The sequence below is a fragment of the Crassostrea angulata genome, chromosome 1, assembly GCF_025612915.1.
Source record: "Crassostrea angulata isolate pt1a10 chromosome 1, ASM2561291v2, whole genome shotgun sequence".
NCBI lineage: Eukaryota > Metazoa > Mollusca > Bivalvia > Ostreida > Ostreidae > Magallana > Magallana angulata.
This window is the reverse complement of record NC_069111.1, coordinates 41,031,275-41,055,380: the sequence shown is the minus strand read 5'-3', so window position 1 is coordinate 41,055,380 and position 24,106 is coordinate 41,031,275. Positions and strand designations below refer to the sequence as shown.

Below are 24,106 nucleotides of genomic sequence, written 5' to 3'. Positions count from 1 at the left end.
CTGGATGTTTTTGTTGTAATTTCGCATGTCTATAGGTGACCTACAAGTCATCCACATTCCTAATCTTGTCTCCGAACTCCATGCAAGAGAGACAATTTGTGTATGAACCAAGCCTAGTAAGTATGCAGCAGAATATATGCATGCCTGAATTAAGCTCACTATATGCGTTTCTGCTAGTTTGAAAATATCACATCATTATTAGATGTGTATATAAACAAAGAAACCAAAACTAACCGCCTATATTATTATAATTAAGAATGACAGATAACTAGAAGAAAAACAGACACAAAGATGCTTTATTGATAAAACTAACTTGCAAAAATAATTGCATTATAAACCATTTTTCACATTAAGGATATATTTGGGCAAACAAATTTTTGAAAAGAGATAAGAGATCCTAATGTAAGAATAGAAATAGAAGATATAAGGGGATTACCTGACTTTTAGTGTAGCCATAGACTTAATTAATTAGATTACTACTTAACTGAACCCTAGCATGGATTAATGTTGAATTAAAGCCTCGCTTTGCATTGTCCAGGGTTTTTGTCAATACATGTTTTTATCAAAGTTGGACCATATTTGCACATTTCATGTAACATATGATTTGAATTGATTTTCTGTTGTTCATGTCCAAAACTCATGTGAAATATTGATGTAATAGGCGTTAATTTTCTCCGTGTACAATGAAGTACATATAAGGCTGTAGAAGGTAGAAACTCTAAAGCCATGTTGGTAGCTTTGGGATTTTTTGTGGCTTATTGTACTTCAAAGGTAGGTGATTGTGGCGCCTTATAAGGATTTTAAACTTTAGAATGAATTTACAATTTTTTTATTTTACAAGAATAGACTTAGCCTTGTCAGAATAAATCTCAGCCAAAAAAACCCCATCTATTGGTATTATATATTGGATGATGCTATCTGTTAAACTTGTCAGTTCTTGTATAGAGATCAACATTAAAGTACATTTAGAAAAAAATCTTTCAAAAATATTCAAATAATTTGTGTAACATTATCTACATTTCCACTGTCTATCTGTTTTCAATGAAGATGAAGGCTTTAAAACTACATTTATTAATTGTTCTTAATATGAGAAACAAACACAATTAAAGTACATTATTTATCAACACATACACATCAACAACATTTTTGGGATTCAAAATCCTAAAACATCTAAACTTTAAGGATTTCTCCCCAATTTCTAACAGGTATTATACAAGGTTGTGCAACACACAAGACTTTAAATTTATAGGACTGGGTATCGCATATTCATCATGTCAAGCTTATTTTGCATGAAAGGTCTCAATTTCTAAATATCCACTGCTGTGAGAAAATCACAAAAATTCAGCAAATATCTATCAGTTTAAATGTTTTCCTGTTTTGCTATATTTCAGTTCAGGGAAAAGTGCAGAAAAGTATAACATGAATCTAATCCCACACAAAACAAAAATTAACCCAGTAACTGCAGAACTGTAACTCAAACAGTGAGTGATGTGGCCCATGGGCCTCATGTATCTTGGGATTTCAGTAGGGAATTGCTTACTTATGGATCACATTGCATATCTACATCAGATGCTTTTGAAGTAGATTTGTTTTTGTGCCTAATTCACATATTTTAGGTAAAATTATACACATATTCTGTTTCTAAATATTCTGCCTAAACTGATGATGCTATAAAATATTACATGTATAAAGAAAGTGTGCATCAATCATATCAGTATTTTTAATTTGCTTTCTTAATAATCATCTTGATATATGCATTATACATTTAAACACATTTTAATAGAATTGTTTTCAATTCTTTGCTTCATTATCAATATTTTTATATACAATTAACTTAATATATAAAAGTCTTTTCTAACAAAATAAGTGTACATACCTTTTCATGTTTTTCAAGAGAGTTACTTCCCCCTTACTCCTTCCATCACTCTGACATTCGGAGTGTAACTACCGTTACCTGATACTGTAACATACAAGTGTTATGTCATCCATAATTTTTCTTGGCTTGGGATCTTAGGGGTAATTCTGAACTCTTAGAATAATTTATTAACAAATAGCTGCAAATGGTTAAGATAACAAATAAATTTTAGACAGCAATGTAATTGAATTCTTTAAAAATTTTGAATTTAGCAGCAAAGGGAGTTTTTTAAATCAATTTATGTTGGCATGATTATTAGAAAAAGAAGAAATCTGTGAGAGGCATCCTAATGGGAGCCTCCATACATTCCATTCACCTGATGTAAAGATAATTAAATGAGAAGGTAGTTGTCTCCCTTTGTGATTTTGGCAAGCATCACTCAGCAAGCTGATGTCGGGGCACTGATCAGAAACATAGGCAAACACTTCCCCATAGCTTCCTCATTTCTTAGGGATTAATAAAAAAAAACTCTCCACCTTACTGATTGAAAAGTCCTTGCTCTGGGGTACTGTAGGAGGTATAGTTCGATCTGGTAACAACTGGCTCAGAGTACAGAAGAAGGATTCAACAGATAGTTATGATGAATGTTATTTATAGCTTGTTTTGAAGCCCCTTTCAACAAAATATTTTCTCTCCTGATGTGTCTGTGCACAAGTCTTGTCAGTGGATCTCAGAAAGTAGGAAAGTGAATACTAGTGCTTAGTTCAGGTGTACAGATTATAGTGAATTCATAGGAACTGCTTATTAAGACTGACTTTATTAACCTGTGTATTAACTACGGACATTATTTTCCTTGTGATTTTGTCGTGAAATTAATTTTTATTGCAAATTATGGCTTCAAAATTTGGAGCTTCTTTGAAATCTGTTGGAAAGCCATCCTCTTCATCTAAGTTTTCAAAAGAAGAAAAGGGAAAAACCTCAGTAACTTTAAAGACTTCAAAAGATACTAAGAGTGAAAAGATTTCTGGTAGTACTGTAGCATCTAAATCTAAGGAGGAAGAGAAAGCTAAGGGCAATGTAGCTGCTAAACCAGAAGAAAAGGGGAAGGTTAAAGTAGCATCTAAGTCCTCTAAAACAGAACAAAAGGGAAAACTAAGCATTTCTTCTAAATTTTCAAAGGAAGAAGAAAAGGGACCAAAAGGACAGAAAACCACAAGAACCAAAGAAGAAGAGACAAGAGTTGGTAAGTACAAAAATCAGTACTGTTCAATGATACATATATTGTAGTATTTTGTACCATGATAAATTATTGACTGAGAAAGAGACTTGTGTTTTAAGGTGAGTAACAATTGTGGTATCATGTTACAATCCCTGACTATTTACAAGAGATCAATGCAGAAGACAGGATTGATTGATTCTCAAAAACCATGTAACTATCAGCTGGAAAGATCCAGGAATTGGTTGTATTCTTACTCTGTCGGTAATAGTGATAGGGAAACAGACCCAGTCAGCAATGATGTTGAAAATAGCAATATAGACGGGCATCTCTTTATTTATACAATGTACTGCTTTAGTTGAAATTCTTCCTATAGATGTGGTTTTACTAAGTAAGAATATTTAAAAGGATGATTACAAATACAGTCAAACCCTCGTTATCTCGAACTAGATGGGACTGGTTAAAAAAAATCGAGATATCCGAGTATTCGAGATATCCGAGTATGCGAGATATCAAGGGTAAAATACATAAAGTTAAAGTGTTTGGGACTTACAAATCACTTCGACATATCCATTGTATTCAAGATATCGGTGTTCGAGATACCAAAGTTTAATTGTATACTGTATTGATGTGAACTTAGAGCCAAGAATCTCATACAATATGGGAGTAGTAGAGATTTTTGTCAGAGTGAGCTCCAAGTACTGGTATTATTATATGACACATGTATGTGGGTTTTGTGCTGTGAGTGGGTATAATGCTGGTAAATTCGTGAAACAAATGAATCTGCTGGAAATAATTAAAACCTCAGATGAACACAGCTTGGAGAGAACTCAAGAGTTCAGAAGCTGCAGAGACTGAGGATGTGAAATTGTTGTAGAAATTCCTCATCTCCACATTTGAAATAGGATAAGTTTTGTTAATCATCCCCACAGCATCGATTTTTGCAATGATTGTCAGTAATTATGATGAAGTTTTTCTATGCAAAAAGTTTCTAAGAATGTCGACTTTGATTTATATGAATTTGATTTTAAATGAAAAGAGTAGAAATTACAGTAGATACTATAAGTTGCTAGAATTAGTGTATCTGAATTAGGGAAATATTTTGAAAAATCATTGCATAAATGTGAGGCACATTCTCATTGCGATGAAATCTTTCATCTCCTTGGATGCATGCTCCCAACAGTGTCAGACTGTGTAGGCGATAGGGTAGAGTTTCTGCAGTACTTACATGCCATGTTTTGCATGCTTCTGAATCAGCATCAAGTCATAAAACAAAGACATTTAGTACATGCACCAGGGAATAAGTCTAATAAATAATTTGGTTTTATAATTACATTATCTAGTTTATATTCAAGAGAAATTAATGTGTCTCTTAATTTACATGTAGGTCACCTGCATGTTCGGAAATTTTGGACAGTTTCATTTTCAGATGATAAAGAAATGTCAACATCATAGATAAGATAATGAAGGAGAACGTGCAGTTAGAATTACATAATTATCTTTGCGCATACCAACTTTATTTTGTGATTGCAGTTTTCCACACAACACAATGAAATGATAGTGATTATAGCCAGTATAATACATGTAGTTCAGAGCACAACGATAGTCATGCAGGCATAGACCTGCCCTCCATATTTATATACGAAAACCTCAAACACCTTGTGTTTTTTATTTGCTTAAAGTTTTTACGGCTATATAATCAAATTCACTTTATCCTGCTTTTTTTCCACCTTCGCCTTATTGGCTACATAGGTTTTAAGTGTAAACAAGTTGACATTTTCAAAGATTTGCTGAGTAGTACATTTTATTATTCACTTTTCACTGGCCTAGATTGATTTTATATATACCCATATATAACCCTCATGCATATGTTTTAGCTAGTGTAAGGGGACCTGGAATAAATTATCAATCCATCCAGATCACTTCTGTACAACAATTTTGTGACAAACAAAAGCTCTGCAAATAGTCCACTAAAAATGCAATACACATTTTATCTACATCTTATCAATGGGTAATCCACTCATTGAAAGCATATGAATCTATCAATGGATCGATTATCAATTATTAATGTCCTAAGGGGCTAGGTAAGGTCAAAGTTCAACCTTATTGTCAAATTTAGCCTACACCTTTCAAGAAAAAAAATGTACATAGCAGTTCACTTGACTGCATGGATGGCTAGCCGTGTTTTGAATGGTCGTTTCTGAATTTAAAAGACTTAGAATTCTAAATTGGATTATCACCTGCTGTTTACACTTTTGAAAAAGAAAGTTGGATTTGAGAAGTTTGGAAACATTACTAGTGCGGTGACACCTCTTTCACGGCTCTATGGTGTGTTCAATCACGGAACTAGTATGTTGGGGGACGTAGAGTTTGAGCAAGGTTAGTCTAGAACTTCTTGGCAACATTAATTGACCTGCCTAAAAACAGGTGGCATATTGATTTTGTGTTCACTAGCCCTCCTCTATTCATCAGTATGTTTAATTGTGTATGTAAAGCATTATATGTTTTTATAAAAGAACATGAAGTGTGAGAATGTTTGGTTAAGAAATGTTTTGGGGGTGTGTAATGGAGTAATGATGTGCCTTGCTCCTCTGAAATACACATTCAAGAATTTCACCTGAATTGTCACCTGTGAGTCAGATGAACGTGTATTCCTACTGTGTTTTATGTTCAGTAAAAACCTCTTCAGATCTCCACAAATTTGCATTCAATAATACACCATACTTTTTCTGTGGTAATTATGGTAATTTAATTATTTGTAAAGAGGAAGTTGTTGCAATGTCTTAGAGATTCATCATTTAAAAACCGGTGTTTGTGGAACCATGTACTGGTATATGTTAGTTTGTGCCAGATATTTATTTAATTGCATTCAATATAGTGTTTATTAAAAACTCAATTAAATAGCATGTTAGACTGAAGTGTTATCAATGGCCTTTTATACGATTAGTGGTTTGTGAGTAAACTTAGTAAAGAAATAGAGATACAATGGTTCTGTTGAAAAAAATGCACTCTCACGTTTAATGAAAGGTCAAGGCTACATAGATGCATTTCATGTACATGTATATACATGCAGTATATATGCAATTCAGTTAAAACTGTTTAATGTTAAATTTGAATCAATGTGAATACACCAATAAAACTTTGAAATCAAGCTTGGGAATGAGATTTTCAATTATCATTATAGTGACTCATTTAGGATTATCCATTCACTGATTTAAGGATTTTTAAAATATTCATGACAACTGGTAACTACTTTCCCACAGTTTGTAATTCCCAGAGGGAGAATGTTTATCATATGAAAGGTACAAAAAACAAACAAACAGGGAGTTCATCTCGCCATTGACCATTAAAGGACACCTCAAATAAGGGTCAGGTGCAAGTTTTTTCATTTAAACTAAAGCTTGTCAAAATTTAAAATAAGTACTCAATAAAAATAATAAACCCATAGCTGCTAGAGATGAAAAAAACGGATTGTTTATTCTAGCCATAAGCTTTACAAAAAATCTAAGGAAGACCATATCTTAGCTCAAATGTATTATCTGTTACCAGCAGAATATTGGAATTTGTCTGTTGTGATGTAACCAGCGTCTCAAATTCTATATCCAAAAATTCTGCAAAGACTATGGGTCATAGAGCAGTAAATGTACCCCTGTTGTAACTGACAATTCAAGGAGTTCTTTAACATACTGATGAATGATGATCAAGTTGACAACTTGTTTTGGATGTTTGTAAATATAATTTTGGCAGTTGAAATACATGTAGAATTACATTCTTCATCTTCATGAAATATCCAAGCAAATATCTCATATTGGGAGAGATTTTGCCAGTCTCTTATCTAGCACAAATTTTCACCTGTCCCAGGTAAAGTTTACAACACTGGTACCGCATTCTGTGAGGTACTGAAGTCATTGGAAAGCTTACCATATGATTTATTTGTACATTATATCATGTGCTTTCATCATTAATTTTTGAGGAAGTGGATTTTCTTTCATACATCAAAGTGCCAGTTTCAGTGATATTTGTTCTAAGTACATTTTCGTCCATTAGGATTGTGAAAATATCCTTTAGGAAACCAGTACAAATTTTAAAAAGCTGTTCAGTTGAAATATTGATCATTGATCTGCAATGGTTGGGGTTTTTATGATGTGTTGGACAGTTGTATAGTGATTTCTAACACATGCTGAAAGATCTTTGTAAAAGCATTTGGTGATAAACGTAATGAACATATTGTATTCACTTTTTGAAATCAATACAGAAAGAGGATTTACCATTACTTACCAAGAAATATAAATGGACCCTTGTATACATGTACATATGTTGCCTGAGTAATGGTCGGTATTTCAAGGAGACACATTTTTCATGTCAACAAATTAGCATTTTGAATGAGAATGGAATCTTAAACAGTGGAGGGCCATCTACATATTATCTTTGCCATTAATGTGTGGGAGACCTTATAACACAGGGTGAAATTCAACCAAAGGGCTGTCCACCATTATACACCTGCAAGACTCTATTACCTTCTGAATGTGACTGCACATAGCATTTGATGAAGTGAATTTCAACACACTGATAAGTGACTGTTAACAACACTGCTGTGATTCCAGGCTGTGGATGTTTTGAGGTGGGGCTACTGTCATTGTATTGAGTAAGAATAGACTGTAATCTAAAGCCTAGGGGCTCAGACCATTCAGCCAGCAGCCACGATCAACCATTCTGTGGACTTTTATTTGTGTGTATTGCCACAAACGGTGTAAAGGACATAACAGTCTATTTGCAGTGACATAGTTAGCGTCCAGGCTTATCTCAAAAGTTTTACTGAAGTACAAGGAATTTTCTCCACTTTTTTGTTACCTTTGGTTGATGGGTAGTCTCTTTTGCTAGATGTAAGCAATGTCTGTTGTGGGTCATCTCTGATTTAATCTCCATATCAACATGACAAGCCTCCGATCGCCGGGTCATAAAGCTGGACTTCCCGCCTGGTACAATGGATATATTCACCAATTCCGAACCACTTCCCTGCCTCGTACCAAAAAGGAACGGGAACAACTGTTCTCTATCATGGCCGATGAAGGTAATGGAGAAATTGACATTTTGACATCCTCTAAGCTTTTTTTCGCTCTCCTAATGTAGTACTGTGTTCGAAGTAAATGTGCTTACTTAGGTAGTTTTTTTGTATGTTTACTTTTTGTTTTGGTTGGAGGATTTCTCAATTTCCTTGAAAGATTTAGACAAGAGATGCAGAGTTTAGAATTATCATTGGAATGTTTGTACATTTAGTTCATGTTCATTAAATTTTGTAAAACTCGAGCGTACTGTCTGTAGATATAGTGCTCAATCCATTGAAACTATTGGAATCTTTTGGGGATTGCCAATTAACATAAATGACACTTATTGTTGTTGACAGAACATGAAAGCAAACATTAAGTTGATTAAGCTTCCATCTGTCATACTTGCTATGTACATGTATTACACAACAGAAGTCTTGTTTGTCTTTTCAAAGTACTGAACAGATCTGGTCCAGAATGAACAGGTTATATGTGAACAGATTTTCATTAAGTACAATTGTAGCTCTTCCCAGACAATCAATTAGAACAATTGGTGGGCATGCATTATCCTCCACATTTTCGGGAGAACCTTGGGAATACAGTACTCAGTATTTCAGGCTAGTCCTGTATGTCGCAATAAAATTCAATTAGGAGCAGCGTTTTTTGAACACTGGTTTTCAGTATTGATGTATTTGTACAATTTTAGCTTTTGTTTCACATAAAGATTCCTCTCCAGCCCACATCATGAAACAGCTTGAGCAAAGTAATATAATATATATACCATACTGAAGGCACAAAGTGCTTGAGCTTTTAATAGACAAATGTATTTAGGAAAAAGGAAAGGCAGGATGAAACAAAAGGCATAGTTTTGATGTTGCATTACATACTTATAGATACTGATTAAATCATGTATGAAAAAGGCAACGAAATCAGCTGAAAACAATATCAAAGAAGAGGTGATCCTTCTGATCGAGGAACAATGAAAAGGGGGGCAGGGTTTCAGCATTAGCTAGAGTAACACTGGCTCAGTAGACATTACATGAAAGTACCTGTATATCTCTTATTTAATCTTTTCTGTGTGAATTTTTTGTGAATAGTAGTAGTTTTCATTGTTATTATTACTTCATAGAGATAACAGATGAAATACTAACCTGCTTCAATCAGACGATCCTCTAAATCTATGGGAGATAACCCCACACTGTGTTAAACAGAGAGGCTGACCCTCCGTCTGTTAGCTCAGCATCAGATTAATTAATCTCCTCCATATGTTAAAGAGAATGTTCCACAAGTACTTTGTCAGTATGTGATGCAACCAGTGGTGTTATTTATCACAATACAGTTTTTTGTAAAGATTTTTGAAGTATTTCCTTTTTTGTGTTCACTCTTTCTTGGATTTCATTGAGAAACTTGGAATATTTTTATCAGGAGATACCTTTCTGGGATTATTATGATATTTGAAATTGCATATTTCATCATCTACCAATTGTAAATCAAGGAATCTTGAATCTTACTAAATGTACAAGTTGGAGATTCATTGACTTAGTACTTATGGAGTCCGACAGTGTAACAGAGCAAGCTACTGCAGGTACTCAGGTCTCTAAAAGGTCCAGTTGGTACTCTGGGTACGTCCATCATATGACAAGCAGCACTGGACAGACAAGACGTCTGAGTGGGGTGCATGATTTCTGGGAAGGGGGTAAGTAATAGAAGCTGCAGGAAGGAGAGGATATACTTAGGCTATATATGCCTGTTGTCCAATCTATTGAATTTATTCAATAAAATATGTTTAAATAAAAAAAAGATTTAAATTAGGAGGCAGGAACAAGGAAGGTACATCCTTATAATGTAGGTATATCGGTAGCTGGTTGGGTTACGATCACTTCCAAAGTTGTTGTTATTCAGGTAGCCGTTGTTTGTTTGTTTTCCGAATTTTTTTTTTTTTTCAACTGATGGCATATGTATGGTCTATACATTTATTCCCTGGATAAATCAGTGAATGGTTTATGATGTGTATGGTGTATGGTATCAATATGAATACAACCAACAGGAATACAACCAGTTTTGCTTTTCTAGCTTATTAGTGTGCTACTTGCAGTGGTTTTATCAATTTCTGTTGCACATTAATTTTCGTGGATTTCGTTGTTGAGTCGATCCATGAAATTAAATGTGCATCAAATGAAGCACTCATTAGGTATGGGCCAACAAATGTTATTGATGTGATCATTGTTTATGAAGTTACTTGTCCTGAAAACAGTAAATTTAATTCATCAAATCTACAAAGATTGATGCTAACCATTATAAATAAAACCACAATATAACTGTTGTATTGTGTACAGAGCTAACAATTTCTTTTTATACATTTCCGAATCAATCTGGTTGAAATCAGATCCTCGATGCTCCCGTTTATATGATGTGTCGCGACGACATATATCATATAAATGGCAGCATCGAGGATCTGATTTTAATCAGATTGATTTCTGAATATTCTTGATGCAGACTGTTATATACGGTACTTTAACTTGCATTTAATATGAGATTACTGTAAATGTATTGTATATAGCATCTTTGCAAGACAAGGATTTTCGGTCCACTCTGCTTACCATAAACCTTAGGGTTTATAGGGATAGCGGAATGGAAACCCTTGGCTAGCGAAGATGTATATATTTAGTGTGTACATTAATGTTGTAGACCATATGATATATGTCATTGTATGTATATATAATATATATTTTCTCACAATAGATCTGGTCCTTATTTTGGACCATAATGGTCAGACCATAAATTTCTGTTTTTTGTTATTCCACTTTTAATCTCAGCTCAAATTCTTGATCTCTTAATGGAACCTTTTCTCAAGGTTCATTAGGTTTGAGTTACAAATATGATATGACTATCTCAGTTTCTCTGTAGAACTATAGAACATATCAGTTTGCACATCAGATATATAAAAGCTTGACAATTTTGTCAAGTTGTTAAAAATTATGCACCAGCAATACTGATGTGGTTTATTTTTGTTTTGCAGAGGACAGTGGGACTGGTCAAACCACAGAAACAACAACAAAGACGTGAGTATAATCTTCATTCTTGAGAATTTTGATCACTAGCTACTGCTTGTGTACTTATACTAATAGGGATATTGTTTATCATTACAAGCCGTAAATATATCTATTTTCATTGAAAAAACTTGCAATACCTTGGAATTCGCCCAGTCTTAAATTTGCCAAGGGCAAAAGGGGCAAAATAAAACGGGGGCAAATATTACCGTGTGTATCGTAGCATTATGTAAAAAATGCAGTCATGTAATGTGACCAAATGTCTAATAGTTTTGGTAACTGGTGAATGCATGATTAAATGTTAAATGATTTGTATATTAGATAAGCTAATTTATCGGTTTCCTTCAGGGTGACTTGCTTGATATAAAAGTGTGTAATAATTGATGCAAGAGAGACAACTCTTGCATGCTTATTTGTATTACCTAATTTGTTTCTTCTGCTCTTTACAGGACAACAGTTGTGGAGAATGGAGATGTCAGCCATGAGTCACAGGAGGTGAGTCTTCTGTTTTTAACAAACTTGTGACACACTATTAGTGTTTATCCTAGAAAAGAATACACAGGTCATATTCTAGAAAAGAATACACATTTGACATTTCATAACTTGCTTAATAGCTATATAATTAGCCCTTTGATTAATTTGCAAAGAAATATTTATATCATGAATGCTTGCATTGTTTAGAACTAAATAAGAAATCTCTGTAGCTGTCAAAATCACCTGCCCTGCTCCTTCAGAAAAATGAAGTAAAGAAAAATTCTGCCTGAATTGTTTTTGGAAGGTCTAAAGTTTACTTGAATGTGTGGTCAGAAAGGATTTCAATTTCATTATCCATTTATCATTCCATATACTAGTACTGTAAACGTACTACATTTAGCATGTACGACATTTGGCGGAATATGATTTTTCAACAAGTTAGCGTGGATATGATTTAGTGAATTTTTGGAAGTACCTATTCATCTGCCTACTATAGAAGCACATATTTCCGTTGGGTCAAAATTTCTTTATTTTATACCAAATAAAATTTCATTGGCATATAATTTTATCATATCGTATTACTAATCTTTTTGTAATCATTAGTACTTGGGTTAAAAATTTGTCATGGATTTAATTTCATTGATTTATATATGTATACTGCCAACGAAAATAACGAAATTAAATCCTCAATGAATATTTCTGCTTCTACAGTATATATTTTACATTTGGCAATGTACCTGTTTAGTGGATCTCGTTTTCCGCAAAAAAAATCGCTGAATAGAATACATGGCCAAATGTAATACGTTTACATTATGAGATTGGTGTCTTTTTATTATTTATTCTTATTTTTTATTTCCTTCTCAGTCTTCTGCTAGGAAGCCCACAGTCCAAGAGGAGATTATGTCAGTGGAAGGAGGAGTGTACGAGAATGAGCCAGTCCGTGAACCAGGGGTCGTCAGAGAGAGCGACCCCAAAAACATAGGGGAGGAACTACCAGAGGTGGGCATGGCCAAGAACATTCTGCAGAGATACGCCAAGATTCAGGAAGAGTCTGCTAAACCAGTGGTGGGGAAAAGGCAGGCATCCCCACCCAAAGGCACTGGACCTTCAGAGTATATCAGCGAACCCCGAACTGTTATAGAGAAACCCGAGCAAAAGATCGAGGGAGGCATTTTCGAAAATCAACCAATTAGTGAAGAAGGAGTGGTTAAGTCATATGATACTTTGGAGGATGTCAAACCAGAGCAAGGTTATGCCAAAAATGTATTGGCCAAGTTTAAGGAAATTGAATCGCAAGTCCAGAATCGTCCGCCACCTTCACCAAAGAGAGAACTGACACCAGATCGATTCACCAAAGGAGAATATGTAAGTGAGCCCAGATCAACATTTGAGAAATATGAGGGGAAAACAGAATCTGGCATTTTCGAAAGTCAGCCTAGAGAAGACAAAGAGGTTGTCAAGTCGTATGAGCATGAACAGGAAGTACTCCCAGAGCAAGGGATGGCCAAAAATTTGGTTTCAAAATTCAAAGATTACCAGTCACAAACTAAGTCAACTTCACCTAGAGAAAAGAAGGAGCTGACTCCAGACAGATTGACTAAAGGGGAGTATGTGTCTGAGCCCAGAACCACGTTTGAGCAGTATGAAGGGCAGGTGGAAGCAGGAGTTTATGAAAGTAAACCGCAGGATCGTGGAGACATCGTCAAATCTGGAGAATATTACGAGGAACCTTTACCAGAAGAAGGTTATGCTAAGAATGTTATTTCTAAATTCAAAGATATTCAGAAAGGTGGAGGCTCACCAGCTAAGTCTCCCTCAAATAAACTGAAGGAATTAACTCCACCCAGACAAGACACCTTCTCTGGAGTTTTGGAAAATCAACCACAGGAACGTTCAGATGTTGTCCACTCATACGATGTATATCAGGAAGAAATGCCTGAGACGGGAACCACCCGCAATCTGTTGAACAAGTTTAAAGAAATCCAGCATTCAGGATCCAACTCACCTGCTTCCCCCAGACTTAAGAAGGAGTTCACTCCCCCACCTCAGTCAGGTGTGTATGAAAACACCCCTACCAAAGGTATTGTGTACGAGGAGAGAGTAGCGGAGAGTGGAATTTTGGAAAACAACCCAGAGAGAAGGGAGGGTGTTGCAAGAGAAGAAGAGCCATCTGCTGGAACAGTGGAATTCCCAGAGAGAGGGTATGCAAAGAATATGGTTTCAAAATGGAAACAGCTTGAAACCGAGCACAGCAAATCAGCTTCTCCTTCTCCAAGATACAAGGAATTCACCCCGCCCAGAGAAGAGCCCAGAATCAAGAGTCCCCTCAGTCCCAAGTCCCCAGCAGGAACCAACAGCAGTGTTCATCCCCGAGACTTGCCCGGACAGTACCAAGAACAACAGGCACCAGGAATATATGAGAATGACCCGAGTCACCGTGACGACATCGCCCGGGAGGAAGACACGGATTGGGAGCAGGGCCTGCCCAGGGAGGGAACCAGCAAGTCACTCATCAGCAAGTTCAAAAACGTGCAGGATGAGGCCAAGAAGTCCCAAGAAGTGCCCAAGCCCATCTCCAGGAGGGTGAGTAATGCATGATGAGTTAGCTCCCTTACACCTTACCCCCTCTCTCTAACAGGTCTACGTCATCATTAATCAGATACACCAGCTGTACCTGATGTAACACCAGCTCTTCCTGGCAGCACTTGGCCCTTTGTTCAGTTACGGAAATTTATCTTTTTTTATCTGTTTGAGCTGACTTGTTTTATAGGGTTTTTTGTCCCTTATAACACAGCTGCTTGGAAGAAGTGGTTGCTCTTGCTGTTCTGTTCTCTGAACAATGACTGCCTGATAGTGCTAGTGCACATTTTAAGAATTTGATTAAGTAGGATCCAGGCGTGTTCGTGATTATTGTCTCTTACTTTGCATCATGCAGGTATTTTGAGCATTTGAAGTATTTGAAGTACCGTACAATTGTATTTGCTAGTTTTCATGCATGTTTCCATTGGCCTTGTATTTTAGGATTCCACAGATGGACCTCGGAGCCCAAAGAAGAAGGTGGGTTTTTGCTCTAAAGATTTACCTCCCATTTCATGCTCTGTGCACACTCTGTGCTGTGCACATCCTTGCACATAATTATAGCAGCTTTACATTCTGTTGCAGCTGTTTAAGCAATCAAATATTTTCTTTAAGGTGATGGCCTCATTGGGACAAATCAAAGGTGCTGGCTTTTGTGAACTAATCTATTAATATCTAATCTAGTCAAGATGTATGCAAAGTGAACTATTCAGAGTGGCTAGCATTCAATGACAGCTACATGTAAACCAATATATCCTTCAGGGTATCATTTCTTGAATTTATATCTATTACCGCATTCATCAGATTTTTGAAGAGAGAGTGGGTTGAGCTCATTGTCTGTGTGTTTTATCACTGTCCATTTACAAAGTCTGATAACAGGTCACAAATGGTCAGAATCATTAATGTGGTCGTACATTATAGCAACAAATAAAAAAGACATGAAATGGTTATAAATAAGAAATAATGCAGGAAACAGTCCAATGGTTAAATAAAGTCCACAATGGTCATAATCATTACCTTGTATTTGGCTTCACTTATAATTATCAACATATTTATCAGTTGGAGCAAATTCTTGCAGCATAAGCAAAATTTCTGTGTATTATAAGTCTCTGCAACAAAACTTAAACCCTTGTATTATAATACACAGCTGTTTATTCAATCAATACACCATCAATTAAACCTGAAAAGTGTGTTCATGGTCAAAGGGGATTTGTGTTTAGAATGAGATATAATCATCTTTGGTGGTGAGATGTACACATCCCTTACATAAGGACTTCCTATATAAAGCTGCATGACCTGTGTGCTCTCTGATGTGTAATGAAATAAATTCACCCTTGAGTGGCCCCTAGGCCGCTTTATATTATCCGGTGTGTTATGAACTCGTCATAGTGGAAAACTTAGAGTGGGGGAGCACAGGAGTGATCGGAGCTCCTGACTCAAATAGTTCTTCTCTTAAAATGACGGAAATGTCCGCTATTCAAAAGAGGGTCAAGGTAATATTGCTTCTTTTTCTTCTTTGCAAGTGATAAAAAAATCTGATTTCTATTCACTGGGTTATTCCATGCGATCACGACGGATATTTATTGATCATGTGGATTTCATAGGCTATTGTTTCTATTTGAAAATGTATAAGCTTATAGGTGTGAATTATGTATTGGTTAATACACATCATATAAATTGAACAATAGTTCTTAATCATTCCATTCAGTCAGTGAAGGGTTGACTTTTGACATTATAATCCTGTTTGCTCTATTGGTTTTACACTCAAGTCAAATATTTTTAAATTTAGTCACAAATTTTAAAAGTCTGTGATTCTATATCTCATTGTTTAAATGAAAATTCTTTCAATTTCATTGGTGCATGAACAAACATTGTTATGTGTGACCCATACTTATCCCATGGACAAGGTTATAACTGGTAGATCTTCATGGCTTGAAATTAAAGTTTAGTGTCTGAAATTCACGCAATATTTTAGGTGGTGTGTAATTACAATCTGGTCATTGACTCATTATACATAATTTACTGGATAGCTAGAAGATCTTCTATTGCACATACACTCACCTGCAAGCATGCTTTTAAAATATTTATTTAACAAAGGGTGTAACTTTGTGGAAAATTAAACTGACACACGAAGTTTGTGTTAGATTTCCCAGTCAGTTGCCCCGAGCCAAACTATATCTTAGATATTTTGTGCTAATGAAATACACTCCCCAAAGCAGATCATTTAGTAAAGAAATCTTAGCAAAATAAGATCTAACATTGGAGGGGAGGTATGACCTAGTAATTTAGCATGCGGTTTTTGAGTTCGTGTTATTCTACAAAAAATCAGCAAGTAATCTGCTCAGATGATGATCGAAATGGAAGAGAAATTAGACTCGGTGTAGATTACAGTGCATTCAGTTCGTCTATGATTCCTCATCAGACATTTCAAAATCAATGAATGCAGGAATATGGGGCATTCTATTGTATCTTTTGCATTAATCACCAGGACAACACTGCACTTCAGTGGCTAAAACCTGAAGTGAATTTGAATTTTATTAAAAAAAGAAAGCAAAAAAAAAAAAGCAGACAGCTAGTTTTGAGAAATGGAGGGTTAGGCTAGGGTTTTGCATGTTTTGATTGTGTTTGTGGGTATTGATCCAGTATTTCTCATACTGTGCTTAGCAGCTGGGAGGAGAGGGTTCTATAATCAATAGTCCATTACTATCATTTGCTGGGGACCTGTCACAGTGAGGCTGGTGTTGTGTGGGTAGACAGGGTGATCTAGTTCAGCATGTAATGACTCCATGTATAGGCAGGAAATATGACTACAAACAGGAAGAGGAAATGCCTTGCAAAGTACACAGCTATTATAGTATGAGACATATCGTACTGAACTCAGACTGATAGAAAATAAACTTTGTTTTAATTTACCCTCAGTCAGTGAGCATTTGAATGTATCTTAAATAAATAAAAGAATATTGTATGCAGATTTAGAATTTTCAACATTTGTAGTACATGTAGTACATGTATTTGGTTATAAAAAGTGTTTTAAGTATTATGCATAGCCATGCTTTCAAAGTTGAAATTTGTTTTTAAAAAAAACCAGTCAGACTCGCACTCATGATTACCAGATATCACAGGCTGGCCCTTAAATTAGCTTATTCATGCTGTTGGAAAACAATATATTGAAGATTAAAATCTCATTTTTTACTTCAAAAGACAGTACAATAATGTCACAAAAGGGAGGTTTCTCATTTCTTCTTAAGGATGAGTGTATTTTAGTACACTATTATGTAAGTCACAAAGTGCATGTAGTCTGCGCTGTTGCCAATTATATGAACTTTACAAAACATGCATTGTTGTACAAGAGACATATTTATAATTTGGTTGAAAAACAATGACCAAGCTTGTTTAGCCCCTTCATTGAAGGGTGGTCTAATAAATGAAAAAGAACTTGATAACTCAAACACTATTGTAAGAACTCCTCCTCTCCTCTCTATTTTTTCAAACACTTTAATCATATAGCTAACTTGCAAAAACCAGAAGGAAATGGGTCATTGTATATGACACAATTTTGTATGGGTGGGCATATATAAAAGCCTCAGCCACACGGAAATAAAGCATAGTGGGTCACATTCTCCCTACAAATGGAAGACAGTCTAGGAACAGTCAATGATGAGGTACAGTGTTCTATTTGCATACATCTTGTAGCTTTTATTAACAATCAAATTAAGATAAATTAAAACCTCAGCTCTATAATTCTATTTCAGGATGTTTCAGACTAATGGTGCAATGTTATAATCAATGTTAATTGTACATGTAATACATTGCTTGCATGACAAAAGGGTTTTAATGTCAGGGAGTTTCAGGACAAGAGAAATAAAAAAGTTTTCTCTTTTGTGACATATTTGACAAGGAAATGACAAGAAAATCTGTTTTAAAGAAAAGTATGTTGTTTTTAACGTAAGTTATTTCAAGTTCAGATTGAAGTTCCATTCATTGAACTTAATTATGTAGTTAAGTAAATGATGTGGAAGATTCAGAAAATCAATGGGTTCTCCACTTGTTTTCATGGTTTTATTCACAAATTATATCAACAACTCCAAGAGATGTTTACATACCTGGTCTAAACTGTAGATATTAATGAGTAAATTCTGAGCTACAAATGCAAGGTCAAAGTGCTGAAAGCGCTTAACTTCATATATTCCATTTATTTAAACTAGGCATATGGAAGCAAGTTACCATGGTAACTTTCTGTACGACACATTAATTGATATGTATGTTAAAAAAGAGATTCTGCTGGTAAATTAGATGCGGAAGATATCAGATAAGTGAAGAACTTGACTCTTAAAATTTTATTTGCTAGATTTGAATTCTTTATGGTATGGCAATTCATCAAGAAGAGGGTTATGAATGATGCACTGTTGAGTTTGTCCATCTCGAAAAATTCTGGGCATGCATTTGCAAAAAGCTAAGGAATTTATGTTGAGCCTTAGTGAGTGAAACAAGTGCTAAATAATTTCACTGGCTAAAAGGAACTATACTTGTACTCGGTGATACCTCTCGCAATACTTGTGCCCCATTTTACTGTTAGAATAATAACAATAAAGTACCACAAAGCCTTAAGAAGCATAAACAAACCATAAAATTACACATTAGGGTTTCCAATTGTAAGATGTGTGGAACACCTGTTATTATCTTGTCCATGAAATCCCCCGTGACTATTTTTAGATATGATTAATAATTCATCCCCTGAACTACTCCAATCTTGCAGATCAATAGAGTTATGTCTTAGGTTTAATGTCTGCACATGCATGGATGATTATTCACCAATTAATGGGTAGGATTGTCTGCAGAATAACTCTGTGGGATTATCTGAGATAATCTGCAGATTGTAGAAGAGCTTCTTAGTTCATTATAATGATAGTTCTGTTTCAACATGCAGTAGCAAAGATTGCCATGTGTTTGTGATTCAACAATAAAAAGACTTTGATTTCACACAAATATTTTACAAATGCCTTAACCGTTATTTTATCAGTGTAGATTCAAACATAACTGCTTTGTAGGCAAAGATGTTACTACAGACAAAAATCACTGGACATTTGGATTTATTTATGTACAGCAGATGACACACTATAATCTGACCATTATTACTGGCGGAATAGCTATTTTGCATGGTTTGCATTCTGTTTGTGTGTTACTAATATAACCCATGATTATTTTTTTCTTTGCCCATGCAGATGTTTGAGGAAAGCAGTGATTCGCCAGAGAGAGGCGAAAATGCCCCCTCGTCTGTAGGAACAGTAAGTTCTTCTCTCCACACGAGGTGTTCCAATTAACTCTAATTCTTAGTTTGGGGACTTATTTTCCTACTTTTGTAGTTATATCCTCTAATTTCTTCTAATTTGTCTTTAGTAGTTTTTTTTTTACTTGGTCAAACATAGTTTGACCTCTTTTTAACCTCACTTAGATATCCCTCTTCTTTCTACCATATTTTGTGTATACTTACATACTTGGCTGGGACATATACAATATACCATAGCATTCTGACCTCCTTACTCATCATATACCATACACTCATCTCTGTTAGGATTTCCTGTGTACTCAAATCTTCTCTCGGCTATTAGTTTTGATCATGTAGATTATCATCAAACAACAAAGTAACCACAAGAGTTAAAACTTTGAGATATAAATATCATCTATCATTTATATGAACAATTTTTTTAGGAGGATGAGTCAATTGGGGCTCCCACCGCTGACAATGAGGCGAATGTGAGTGTGCTATAGACACGCATGGCCGGCAGCTATCAATAGGTGTCAATCACTGGCTGCAATATATCAGTGGTGTGATCCCAGACAGTCTTCTACATATATATATATTGATCTCTCTCATTATGTATCAACCTGTACCAACTTTCGAGCAATTATAGTCCCCTCTATACCAATCATAGCAAGTACATACAGGTTTTCTTTCTGTCCAGTATTTTACACATGCAGTGTACATCTTGACTTTGATATTCATATATAATTACTATTTATATTCTTGGCCTGTCTCTGATGTATTGGGCTATTATAACTCTTGTATTTTAAATAATCTACCATTTACTTCTTTATTATTACATGTATTTTTTTTTTGGGGGGGGGGGTGTTTCATCATTGCAACACACAAATACATGGACTATTTTATCTTCATTTGATTAATCATGTTCGTTGTGGGATCTGAATTAGCCAATCTTATGTATCCTATAGCCTATCAGTGACCTCATGTCCACATATTATTTACAATTATGGATCAGTGCCCTTTTATATAGGGATATCAAATTTGCACATCCAGGCATACAATACAACAATTTTGAGCTTTACTGAGTTTACTCTCATCAGACATTCCACACATGGTTGAAAGGGTTTTTGTTCCACATAGTTATTGTATCTAATAGTGAAATTACTGACTGGTTATAGAAAGCACGCTCTTCATCACTTTCAACGAAAATCTGTCAAAAAATCATTATAGATAAAGGTAGCGTTTTTTCTGTAGATAACCCTTATCACTTATCAACACATGAGTCATCTCCGATTTCCTGATGTTTTCATGAACCATATCCAACAAACAGGATACTGTGAGGGAAATACAAATCTTGCACTAAATTACAATAATCTGTTTCATCATCATTTTCCTCACATATACATTAAATATATACATGTACATGTATACGCTTTTCTTTTTTTCAGTTCTCATCCTACTTGGGTTTTTTTAATGCATGCACTTCTAACACTAATCAAAATTTTTTAAATTTTTTTTGCATTTGATTTGATTATTTTAACAAGCATCTTGGTGTAAAGTTAAAGTACTCACTTTTTTATAATTTAGCTAAAAAATAACTCGATATTATTAGCACTGGCAACCCTTCAGTTGCCACAGTAACAGCATGGCTGATGAAATTGAAAGATTTTATGCTTGCAGTTTGCTGCTTGTGATTTTGTTTATATGTTTATGTTTATAACTCTTTCTGTGCAGCCCAAAAGTCCCTTTGTTGCCGTTCAGTTGGAGAAGTGCGCAGCATGTCAGAAAACAGTCTATGCCATGGAGAAGATAGAAATGAATAAAAACTGCTACCACAGGGCGTGTTTTAAATGCTCCCACTGTAACTCACGATTAACGTAAGATATTCATACACTGATTTTCATTTTTCTCACTTCAGTTTATGTTTTTATCGCAGGTTAAGAGAAATTTGCCACGTAACGTCGGTTTTTCAGGTCAACTAGACGATGTAGCAATCCAGATTGTTACGTTTCTTTTATGTTTATCCAGAAAAAATACATTGTGCTATTTATTTTGCAAACTTTGAATTTTGTACCCTATACTCAAGTATAGCATGTACATATTAGAGAATAGCGTAGAGAGTACTAGGAATTCTATTCTGAACAGGAAACATGAAATTTCTGCAGTAAGTCAATCAGAGTTTTCCCCACTTAGAAAGATAAGAAAACTCTGGTTCATTGCCTCCAGAAATCCTGAAGTTTTAACATTGAGATCAGTAAAATGAATCACCAAATTCAAACACAGTGTGGAGAGTAAGGGCAAGTACTGGTAAGACGGCTTCTAAGAACAGTACAGCAGAATTAGAGCCTGCAGGATGCAGCCCATGTAATAGAGCATTTCCTTTCCCAGAAGAGTTTATTCTCCTTCCCCCCATTTACTAAATCAATGATTTCCTGTCTCCTTTGAACTGAAGATCTAGTTAACATTGTCATTACATAGTTCTTAATGAAGTAACCTTGTGTATTCCTTGGTGAAAGGTCCTTTTAAGTGTGTAGGATTACTCGTACATGTACCAAATATTTCAGGAATTTTTAAAACTAGTGTTTAGAGAAATTAAGATTGCATGCGAGTGGTTTTTAGAGAGTGTGTGAATGCATTTGAAAGTTGAGAAAGTGTTTTAATATAATAGCATGCTATTGTTCATTTCAAATTTTGAAGTGTAAGCATGCTTCCAAAATCACCAAAAATCACTTGGAATTATATTATAGGATTTGAATGTTATTTTTTACTGTGTGTCATATATGTATTTTACAAGGTAGTAAACACAAAATCACTGTTTTTATTAATGCATAACAATGTCTTAATCAGTTCAATTTATTCATAATTACTGTGAAAAGGTTGTCATTTAATAAATGCTAGTATCTGGCTATACTTATGATTTTGTTGTTTTGTTTTATCTTAGGGCAAAAACGTTCAGCATGAATGAAGGAGTCATCTACTGCACAAATCATTTCAAGCAGCTGTTTGCTAGGAAAGGAAATTATGATGAGGGATTTGGGCGCCAACAATACAAAAAGCGTTGGCAAGGTGACCAGCCTAATGGAGAAAAACAAACTGTGCCCGAGCCCACCGCTTAATGTTGCGTGCTTTATTTTTTGTCAATTGTATAAACTTTTTTTTTTTGTGTATTAATGTATAATATATATAATATTGCCAATTTCTCATTTGCCTATATTTTTAAGTCATATTTATCATTGTATGAAAAAAAAGAAATGAAAATTTGCAACTTTAAAGATGTGTTTGGAGGATGAGAAGGGAGATAATCACTATTCAGAACAAGCAATTCTGATGGCTGTTTAATTATGTCATGATATAAAAATTGTTTTTGTTCTTTACACCACCAGAGAGTGCTATTTGATATATTTTGTCTGTTACCTTATGAAATATTGTTCATGCATACGTTAATGCATTAGATAATTGACACCACCACATGGACTTTGTAAGGGTACAGTGTGACCAGTGTAATCCGACACCTAGTTAAACCAACATACTGTAGACAGTCTGAGATTGTCCGTTTTTTAATCACACTGTTATTACATTATTTTTTCTCAATGCATTTTGATTTGACAGGAATCACTGTACATGTATATACATGTCGCTATTGAAACCACATTTGTAAATTGACATGCCTGCATAGAAGAAAAAAAATTCGGTCATCTTGATGAGTTTTTATGATATTTGGTAGGTTTTTTAAATAAAGCCCAATGTCTCTTTTTGTTCAAGATCTCAGGCATGTTTTTTGTCTTCCATTGTATGAGAGAGTGCATGGGCACTTCATAAACATTCAGTAATAAAGTGTATGGTGTCAAGGTCATTCTAATGGGCTTTACAGTCAAAATGCATGGAATGTGATATACTACACATGTACGTCAAGTATATTATGCTAAAGAGTGTGATAAGAGTGCAATTTTTTTTAATAATTTAAAGTGTTAGCTGATCTTTAAATTATCACTTTACATATTATTTTATGGGTCATGTGTATCAAATGTGCTCATTATTTTTTCGATATTGTCATAGATCACTTCTGTAGAACTTATAAACCAAAGACTGTCTTAAAGACAGGTTTGAAAGGTTACTTAATGTATGTCTTAGTTTATTCCAATTATTTCCTGGTTTCTTTAAACAAAAGAAATATAGTTTGCACTGAAAATTTCCAGAGAAGTATGCATCTGACCAATGAACTATTCAAGTGCATGCTAAAAAAATCTATGCATCCCCTAAATATAGTATTATCAAATGCAATAAAAAAGTGAAAAGATTACAACTTGCTACATTTTTTTTGGATAAATTCTTAAAATGCTTTGAATGTAAATGTTACTTGTGTAAAATAAATGCCTGCTTAGTTTTTTTTTTATTTTTTGAGTTTATGATATATTGATATTCAAAGTCATGTGACACGAGGACACATACATTTGATTGGATCAGGTGACAATCTGGACTGTCTATAACTTAATTGATGGTTGGACACCTCATTTTTATTTCGACATCCACCAAAAATACATGTATATGTGCTTTTGACCCAAATTTATCAAGCTGTAGCAAATATTACTGCATAGGACTTTTGCAATAAACTTTTTTCATTAAAAA

General features: G+C 34.7%; 1 protein-coding gene across 10 annotated transcripts in view; it reads left to right on the top strand.

The window, feature by feature from the left end:
• LOC128190892 (enolase-phosphatase E1-like) overlaps positions 1-24,106 on the top strand; it is a 27,936-nt gene extending 3,830 nt beyond the window's left edge. Inside the window, exons 2-13 of one of the 10 annotated variants that reach the window (XM_052863189.1) lie at positions 36-116; positions 3,035-3,098; positions 9,660-9,812; positions 11,136-11,178; positions 11,616-11,661; positions 12,505-14,223; positions 14,662-14,697; positions 15,567-15,710; positions 19,440-19,502; positions 19,927-19,971; positions 21,215-21,357; positions 22,422-24,106. In XM_052863189.1, coding sequence (XP_052719149.1) covers positions 36-116; positions 3,035-3,098; positions 9,660-9,812; positions 11,136-11,178; positions 11,616-11,661; positions 12,505-14,223; positions 14,662-14,697; positions 15,567-15,710; positions 19,440-19,502; positions 19,927-19,971; positions 21,215-21,357; positions 22,422-22,596 — 2,712 coding nt within the window. In that variant the 3' untranslated portion in view covers positions 22,597-24,106. Of the gene's footprint in view, positions 1-35; positions 117-3,034; positions 3,099-9,659; positions 9,813-11,135; positions 11,179-11,615; positions 11,662-12,504; positions 14,224-14,661; positions 14,698-14,832; positions 15,711-19,439; positions 19,503-19,926; positions 19,972-21,214; positions 21,358-22,421 lie in introns of all 10 variants that reach the window. The other 9 variants (XM_052863120.1, XR_008244404.1, XM_052863131.1 and 6 more) reach the window with 9 other exon arrangements.